The sequence below is a fragment of the Mycetomoellerius zeteki genome, unplaced genomic scaffold (genome assembly GCF_001594055.1).
Source record: "Mycetomoellerius zeteki isolate Tzet28-1 unplaced genomic scaffold, Tzet1.0 scaffold167, whole genome shotgun sequence".
Taxonomy (NCBI): domain Eukaryota; kingdom Metazoa; phylum Arthropoda; class Insecta; order Hymenoptera; family Formicidae; genus Mycetomoellerius; species Mycetomoellerius zeteki.
In genome coordinates this window covers 20593-29523 of record NW_017256623.1, presented here as the reverse complement: position 1 = coordinate 29523, position 8931 = coordinate 20593, and the positions used below count along the sequence as shown (strand labels likewise).

General features: G+C 34.9%; 2 protein-coding genes across 2 annotated transcripts; one reads left to right on the top strand and one right to left on the bottom strand.

Annotated features, from left to right (window-relative positions):
• Window positions 1-1192: 1192 nt before the first annotated feature.
• Window positions 1193-4088, top strand: LOC108721344 (protein CNPPD1). The gene is made up of 5 exons (XM_018445856.1): window positions 1193-1422; window positions 1649-1742; window positions 2704-2909; window positions 2991-3119; window positions 3227-4088. The coding sequence occupies exons 1-5, from the start codon at window positions 1381-1383 to the stop codon at window positions 4028-4030; spliced, it is 1275 nt and encodes a 424-aa protein (XP_018301358.1). The 5' UTR covers window positions 1193-1380; the 3' UTR covers window positions 4031-4088.
• Window positions 4089-4506: 418 nt separating this feature from the next.
• LOC108721345 (uncharacterized) lies at window positions 4507-7749 on the bottom strand. Its single transcript, XM_018445857.1, has 6 exons — window positions 7178-7749; window positions 6508-6633; window positions 5536-5577; window positions 5164-5231; window positions 4899-5102; window positions 4507-4737 (listed from the first exon to the last, which is right to left on the bottom strand). The coding sequence occupies exons 1-6, from the start codon at window positions 7533-7535 to the stop codon at window positions 4654-4656; spliced, it is 882 nt and encodes a 293-aa protein (XP_018301359.1). The 5' UTR covers window positions 7536-7749; the 3' UTR covers window positions 4507-4653.
• Window positions 7750-8931: the final 1182 nt, after the last annotated feature.

Here is an 8931-nt window from a genome sequence, read left to right as displayed (position 1 = left end):
GCTTTATTAACAACGCTGTATCTGATATAATAAATATAATAATTGCTTTTTTACAGTTTTGCACAATTGATAATTTTGAAGTTTCAAAATTTTTAGCGAGTCCCGTAAATCATGAAGCATGTAGTCTGTGAAAGCATGCAATCATGATGGCATGAGTGGATACAATTTGGTCTGTTCGACTTGCTTAGGCCGGAATCAGACTAGGCATTGAAGATTGAGATTGAAGATTGAAAGATTGAAATTTGACCAATCAAAACAATAAGAGCTAAAATTCCTTTGCCCTCATTGGCCAAATTTCAATCTTCAATCTTCGATCTCAATCTTCAATGCGTAGTCTGATTCCGGCCTTACACTTTTTTACACTTTTTACACTTAAAATGAGATACACTGCTTTCCATTTGATGACACAAATCGACACAAGCGTCGTTCTATCCTTCTTGATATTCAGAGAGTGACAAAGATAGAACGATATTTGTATCGAGTTGTGTCTCCTAAAAGAAAAGCAGCCAGAGATATATATTTGGAGCTGAAAAGAGAGAAAGCGAAGATGCTAACGCTGCATTCGGGGAGACGCTATTAGTGCTATTTGTGTCATTCTATCTTCATTGTCCATTAGACGTGAGAAAAGGATAGATGACATAAATAGTGCTGATAGCGCGCTCCTCGAATGTAGCCTGAGTGTAAAAAGTGTAAACAAGTCGAACAGATCAAAGGCTATTCGCGTTGCTTGCACTTTTGGCACTCGGCATCTTCGCTTTCTCTCTTTTCAAGGCCAAATACATATCTATCTCATTTTAAGTGCAAAAATATTTGGAGATTTCATGCAACGCGAACAGACCTCACTTGTCTGTTGGCGTTGTTTGCACTTTTTGCACTCAATCAGCAATCTTCGATTTTCTCTCTTTATTACCCGAATATTATATTTAGGTTTTTTTGCGCTTGAAATCCTCCAAAATTTTTTATTCTTAAAAATGAGATAAATATATATTTGGGCGTTGAAAAGAATGAAAACGAAGATAAGTGCAGAAAGTGCAAGTAACGTGAATAGATCTATCAAGTTGCTACTTAAGTGATATGTGATTGGTTTTCGTCTTTGAGTCCAACACAGCCTCAAACGACGATTCGTTGATTCGTTCTACTAGAGACGCTTCATACGCTTATTATCCCGTTATTTTATATGTTTATGGTGGAGAATGAGCCTAACCTAAATTAATCGTGTGTTCTACTTTGAGATACGGTGTAATTTTTGTTCTTGCAAAACTTTGCGTCACCTCGATGAAGTGATTGTCTGGGTTACATTTTACGATAATTGCTTCAACCGAAACGTGTCACAAAAATATTGCAGAAAAAGTTTATGGTGAAACTCACGAATACCTGACAATGACGAACAGCTGGCGAGGCACGAACATGCCAAGTTCAAAGGTAAAATCTTACATATGCAACTTTATGATTGACACATCATTTTCAATTCAAAATACAATTTTATATGTATCTACCATATATCGCAATAATGTTGTTATCAAAAGCAATTAATTTAGTAAAAATTAAGAAATAAAGATTGGTCAATGGTTGAGAATTATTCCTTTTTTTCCATTGTTGTTTAATAAACTGAAGTTCTTGATACATTTTGTTGTTTATTTTACTGCAGGATCTGGAACACAACGAGTTTATGAAACGTATAAAAAAGTCATTGTATTATTCCAAGTTACCAGTGATTAACTGTTTGAGTTTACCAGTTACAGGTCAGTATATTCAGTTATGAATTAACAATTAGAATCTATTGATACATGAAAATAATTTGTTTTAAATTGTTATCTTTTATATTAATAAAAAATTAGTTACAATTGATACATAGTTGTCTAATAAATTAAAATTTGTGTAATAATACTTCAATGTGGTCAACAAGAAATTTTATATTATTAAATGTGGACCAACTATTTTTACTATGTTTTTATTTGAGATAATAATTTTTTGTATTATATGAATTTTAAAAGGAAGATTTAAAGAACAAAAATTCTGAAATATCAATTTTTAATATTTGTCTTTAGTTTCATTAAATTGAATTTATAATATCTGATAATATTACTTGCTCTTATTTTAAATATTATCCTGTTCAAAATTAATTTTATTTTCTAAAGAATGATAAAGAATAGAATAGAGAATTTTATTCATTTTAGCATATACAACGATTAGGAAGAGGATTTTGTTTACAAATCTTACTTATTTGTACCTATTTAAATAGCAATTATCTTATATAACTCTAAATTGCTTTCTTATATTTCTCCTTATTCTTGTTTTTGTTTTTATTTTGTCTATTTGTTTTATTTCCATTATCACCCTTTCACAGCCTACTTTACATTATTTGTTTCTCATACAATTCTACTTCCTACCTTAGCTATACACCTCTTTCTTTGTAACATTACTTCTTTGCACCTATACTCGTTATTATTTTTTATTCTGTTTTTAAGCCCTTCTTTCTAAAGTTTCCTTATCACCTTTCCTTTTGTATATAATTCCTGCTTAAGATTTTTCTTGTTTTTTCACCTAACTTTATGAATCTATCCTTCATTTCTTCACACACATTTTTTCATGTAATGTTGTATGTTATCCTTGTCTTTTCTACAAAATAAACATTTCCCACTCAATACTAATATACATGTTAATAAAGCATGATTCATAAATTAATTTCTTTTGTATTTTTAGAATTGGCAGCGGAACTTTTCACAGAAGTGAAGAGTGGTCATACACTGGAAAAACTCGATGTCGAGGAAGCAAGCAGAATATCTAGAAACGCATGTGTTTCCCCTTGCTCACTTGTGTTGGCTTTGTTGTATATTGAAAGATTAAAGAATTGTAATCCGGAATATCTTCATCAAGTAGCGCCGTCTGAGCTATTCTTGGTTTCTTTGGTAATTTATTATTTTTTATTTCGCCATGTCAACATGACAACTTTTAACATCATTTAAGTGAATTTTATCAATTTTTATTAGATGGTAGCCAGTAAATTTTTACACGATGATGGCGAAGAAGATGAGGTTTTCAACAAAGAGTGGGCAAATTCGGGACAAGTGACTATATTTCGAATGAATAAATTGGAAAAAGATTTTCTTGCTGCAATCGTAAGTAATCTTTTACACATTATCTAAAATTTATATAATTTGTAATTTAGTTACCAATTGACTATGTATTATTTATCAAAATATATTTTATCATTTTTATGCCATAGGACTGGACAGTGTTGGTGCAGCACCAAGACTTTTGGGAAAGGCTGCAACGACTAGAAAAAAACGTGGCATATCGAGAAGTACACAAGCGCAGATGGTGTACATATACAGAATTGAGTTGTCTGATGAATTCCGTTCAGTTGATTAGAATCGCACAAACCCTAATTAGTGTATCTTCGATTTGCCTGGCGACTTATGCCGCCGGATTGGCTACTCTTTTGGGATCCACTCTGATTGCCAATTTTATTGTGCAAAGTTGCTTACCCGGGGTATCACTTAATTCGAAACAACCAACGAATCTGTCAATAAATCTCACGACGAATGTCTCGTCAACCGATCTAACTGATACATTGATAAATACACGATCCCAGGAGATTAACGATGATGGTCTTCCGATTTCTAATTCCGAGAATATTGCAGCTTATTCTGCAATTGTGGAAATTGATGATGATGATAATAATGATGATGTTGATGATGATGATGATGAAGTCAGTTGGAAATGGTGGCTAAACTCAACGATGACTTGGCTGCCTGAGTATTGCTTAGAAAGTAATGTCGAGGTTGCAAATTTCACCGACAAATTATGCATTATCAATATCGACTTTTCATTCAATTCGACGCAAGCTATAAATATAAGGAAGCTGGAGAAAATAGGGAAAACGGAAGATTTCGCACCGGAAGACTATCGCCGCAACGTGAATTGGAAGGAAATACTAGACACAACCTTAAACTGGTTAGAACAAAACTGGAGACGATCGCATCACGAAAGTGTCTTTCAGTTACCAGAATTAAAAATTTACTATTAGCTTGCCGATAAAAATTTGCCTGTTGAACAACTTTTTGCAAAGGATATATATATATATAAACAGATATATAAACCTATATTTTTTGTACTAACTTTTTGCAGTGGAATGTTCGATACTAACAGATCTGTTTTTCTCAATAAATATCCAATGTCGCATGCTACAAATGTTGTTTTATATCTAAAAATGATTACATACTGGGGAATGAATAATGAGTAGTCTTTTTGGAAGACTGATATTAAAACAATTTTTATTCTAGTTTAGTAACTCTCTGATATCACACATATACAAGCTTCTTTTTTAAATAGATTTTGCATCGGATTAAAGCCTCGTAAAACACAGTAGGATTAAAACCATTTCACCTTTAAAAAACAATCATAATATTGCACACAAACTTTGTCCTATACAGTTCTATACTATACACATTCTATACATTTATATATTAAATACTTTATAATACTGGAAATCGTGTTATTTATGATAGTTGAACATTAAAATTATAAAAGTTTGTAGGCATTTGTGTAAAATAAAACGCTTATTGCGGGGTATTTGCGGCCTGCTCTATATACTAAGTTAATTATATTAAATTAATTCGTTTCTGTCAGTCGTTTTTTTTTTTTGCTAATTCAGCTACCGTTGCGGAAAAGCGCGGCTAATGGTATAGGCGTCATGCCAATAATGCATCCAATCGTAACACCGATAACTCGACCCTGTATTCAACAGAAAAATTATCTTGAATAATTTCACTGAAAAAGACTTTATCTTTTTAATATTATCCAAGAATCTTTTTTACATAAATTTCGTAATACTCAATAATAAAATAAAAAATATACTCAATATAAAATAAAGTATAACGAAGCAACAATTTTACCACATTCGCAGCTATCCGTGTCCTAGGTAGATTCAATTGTGCTAGAGTTAATTTGGGCGCTTCGAAGCCGACTTTTTGGGCAAACATCTCAACATAATGCACTGAACCGATTCCAATGACATCGGACACCGTGTTGCCCAACGCTGCCGCTGCCATGGTGGAAATAGGGAACCTTCTATTCAGCATCAATTCAATTTGATCGCCCTGAAACATCAATCTTAAAAGTCGGCACATAGGAGATGACGGAAACCCGTAAGATACGTACAGCAACGATCATGATGAAGTTGTCAAGAAAACCAAATCCAACGAACGGAATTGCATTCGCGATCGCGACTGCAAAAATACAATTATTGTTCCACATTATTCATTTGCACTTTTAACTGGAATTTAAATTTAAATTATTATACGTATATATAAAACTTTTACATATTTTATCTAATTAAAATTTTCTTAAAACAAGATATATCTATATTATTTAATAAATCTTTGCAGTGATAAATTTTTTAAAATAAAAGTATTATTTAATTTTTATCTTATGAGCAGCAAATAGGAAATAAATAGGTAAAATAAAAAACGCGACCAATTACTTGCTAGTGAACATGCTAGTAAACTCTTTGATATTAAAAGTAATACATACCGAATACCAAATCTTTTGTGGATGGTTCTGCAACGTGTTCAACTGCAAAAAAACAAAAGATTCAATCTAAATCCGCAAGTTAATCTTATGCAATGTGAAATTGCTACGTAATTAATTACTTAATGAAACTAGCAAACACTAAATGCAATATGAGGTAAATTGTTTTTATTGTTCATGAACACCAAAACTGTATATTGTAATGTATTTTTAATGAATTTAAATAAAAAAAGGAATCTTAAAAAAATTCAAATGAAGGAAAAATGTATTGTAACAAAAAAAAAAGAAAAAGCTCTACGATTAAAGAGAATATATTTAACAAACTCTACAAAAATCATTTTATCCAAACAACTTTGCCTAATATGGATGAAAAATAATCTGGTCAAATGATTACTTCAAAAATTTGTAGGAAATGCGAAAGAAAATGCGGAAGAGATAATTCTATAATTTATAAAAATATATTTGGTTAAAAGACATTAACAAGAACTAATTTCCATATTGGGGGAAAAGATTTTTAAAAAATGAAAGAACCGTAAAAAAGTGTCCAAAATATTACCTAACTGTGGCACTGTGGTTGGCCATGAAACATCCGAAAAGTTGTGTTAGAATAGAAGCAGGCAAGAGAGTTAGTGTAATTAGAGGAAAAGAGACACAGAGTGCTAGAGAGTTGGAGAGAAATCGAGAAAAAATGAGAAACTTACAGAATAGCATCCATGGAGATCGCATTGCAGGAAAAATATTCCATTATATCCAAAGATACCATTAAATAACAGGGAGGTTAATTTTATTTTGCGAGATCTATAGGTAATAAATCTAAGTTAATGTTCATAATGCTTTTCATGAATGTAACAAACTGTTACACTGCATTAAAGACATTTTAAATGATCCTTCTTTTTTTAATAGTACCGATGATTCAACAAATGCGTGACATGTATGATTAAAAAAATAGGTATATAAAAATAGCAATGTCCTTACCGTACTTGCGGTTTAACCAATCGTCCGGCATAGGGCAGTAGGTTCCTGTAGGATCCACCTCGCCTAACGATGGTATTTTGCTAGGTCTACCTAACTTGCTCCTCCATCGGATAGCTGCCAGTTGACCTGCCAGCAAAGATGCAAGAATTTTATTGTTTCTTTATGATATATATATATAAAGCTAAATATATAAAAGATCAATACATCTTTTCTATCAATGTATAATTTTGTAAGGCCGAAATCAGACTAAGCATTGAAGATCAAAATTGAAGATTAAAGATTGAAATTTAATCACAATGAGGACAAAGGAATTTTAGCTATTGTTTTGATTGATCAAATTTCAATCTTTCAATCTTCAATCTCAATCTTCAATGCATAGTCTGATTCCAGCCTTAAAGTTATTTCCTACATCTTTAAGATCAGGATTAGCCTCTAGTTAAATAGCAAACGCTTGTCTAATGCAAGAATTTTATTATATGTTTCTTTATGATATATATATATATATATGTGTATAAAGCTAAATATATAAAAGATCAATATTTTCTCCATTAATATGTAATCTTGTAAGAAATAATTTTCTACTGTAAATCTTTAAGATAAGGATTAGCCTCTCGTTAAATAGCAAATACTTGTCTAAGACTATAAATTTATTGGAGCAAGCGATGTCTACCTTCATAACCAGCCTTCTGCTCCGCTGATTTGCATTCGTTCAATGCTGTCAAGAACAAGCCACGTTCCTCCGAGGTGAGCTTTGACACCAACTCCTTCGCTTGCCGCTTCGTCAGAGCGTCGACGACGGCATCGGGGGAAATCGGAGTCCTCGCGGAAGAGAACATTTTCGAGCTCTCGCGAAACCAGCCCAGAACTCGCGAGATATCGGCGACGCACAACGATGCGGGACACCGTCGTGACAGTACGTTGTTCATTGACGATTCGCAACTGGAGCAATGAAGTCGCTTAACGCTGAGCCGCATAACGTCCCTCGGGGTAAATCCTCGTCGACCAAGTGCCGTCACCGATATACACATCTTGTCTAGGTACAGGGGAACGTCAAACGAATAGAGACTCACACGTTGACTCTTGTCGAGTGTCTATGACGTTCTCCCTTTCTCGAGAGGACAATCTCTCGGGAAGCATCTGGCGCGATCCGGTAAATGCGAGAACGCATTCAAGGACCCAATGATGTCAGAGTCAGACTTGGTCAGACGTAACACTGACTCAATCACTGGCGCCACTTGCCGCCACTCAACTGACTCAACCACTGGACACCAGTGATGCGAATTCCGGGCCGCTTGCAGCACGCGATCAGCGCCACCGGTCGGCGGCCTGGCGCAACCGATGGCAAACAAGCACGAGCCCGTGTCCGTGTGACTTGGTAGTTAGAAGCGTGCCGACTATACTCTGACCTTTTCGCACTCGTTCAGAGTATAGTCGGCACGCTTCCAACTACCAAGGCGCACGGACACGGGCTCGTGCTTGTTTGCCATCGGTTGCGCCAGGCCGCCGACCGGTGGCGCTGATCGCGTACTGCTAGCGGCCCGGAATTCGCATCACTGGCCCGGAATTCGCATCACTGCTGGACACTTGGACAGTGGATTGCCAATTCTGCCAAGCACAGTGGAAGTGGCATGGAAAGACCATGGCACACAAAAAGCTTAAGGGTCGACAGGAGTGACTAGAGTTTTGTACATAAAAGAGACTCGAAATCAAACTCCCACCAGAGTTCAGACACCAATCATCACCTCCAGCGTCGATATATTGGGTCGCTCTAATATCAACATAAACTCAATTTAATATAAATATGTTCCGTACTCCGTTAGCGTAAGGTTTGTTTGCCGAAACAAGCAAATTATTACAAGAGCAATAATATAATTTAAAAATCTACTAATGCGAAAGCTTAATGACAAGAAATCAACGCTCAGTCCACACGAATTAACTCTTAATACGTAGCAACATAGTGTAAAAAGCAAGATGTAGCATTCTTTTTACACCATGCGGGGCAATACAGCTCGGCGACCACGTGTGTCAGCTGTCAGTCTACATGATACATAAACCATAAACAGCTGTGGTCACAATATGGCTGCTTCACTTAGGAAGGGTATACCCAATCAGTATACACATAAGACTACCAATCAGAAACTCGGACATCAATGGCTGCGTTCAGCAGAACGTTTGTTTTACAACTGTTGTAAGTTTCCTTCGCGCTAATTGGATCATACTTTTAGATCTAGAAGAATGGTCCTATCTCAGCAGACAATCATAAAACGGTTGCAAAACTGTTGAGTCTGCTGAACGCAGCCAATGGTATGATTGTCTGCTGAGATAGGACCATTCTTCTAGATCTAAAAGTATGATCCAATCAGCGCGAAGGAAACTTACAACAGTTGCAAAACAAACGTTCTGCTGAACGCAGCCATTGTTTCC

What these genes read in the sequence shown, in the direction of transcription:
- LOC108721344 (XM_018445856.1), top strand. Translation starts at nt 1,381, where the DNA reads ATGACGAACAGCTGGCGAGGCACGAACATGCCAAGTTCAAAG. An exon ending in TTTGAGTTTACCAGTTACAG is followed by an intron (nt 1,743 to 2,703) that starts GTCAGTATATTC and finishes TTGTATTTTTAG; the next exon opens with AATTGGCAGCGGAACTTTTC. An exon ending in AGCTATTCTTGGTTTCTTTG is followed by an intron (nt 2,910 to 2,990) that starts GTAATTTATTAT and finishes AATTTTTATTAG; the next exon opens with ATGGTAGCCAGTAAATTTTT.
- LOC108721345 (XM_018445857.1), bottom strand. Translation starts at nt 7,535, where the DNA reads ATGTGTATATCGGTGACGGCACTTGGTCGACGAGGATTTACCCCGAGG. An exon ending in GCAGAAGGCTGGTTATGAAG is followed by an intron (nt 6,634 to 7,177) that starts GTAGACATCGCT and finishes CTTTGCTGGCAG; the next exon opens with GTCAACTGGCAGCTATCCGA. An exon ending in CACAAAAGATTTGGTATTCG is followed by an intron (nt 5,232 to 5,535) that starts GTATGTATTACT and finishes GTATTTTTGCAG; the next exon opens with TCGCGATCGCGAATGCAATT.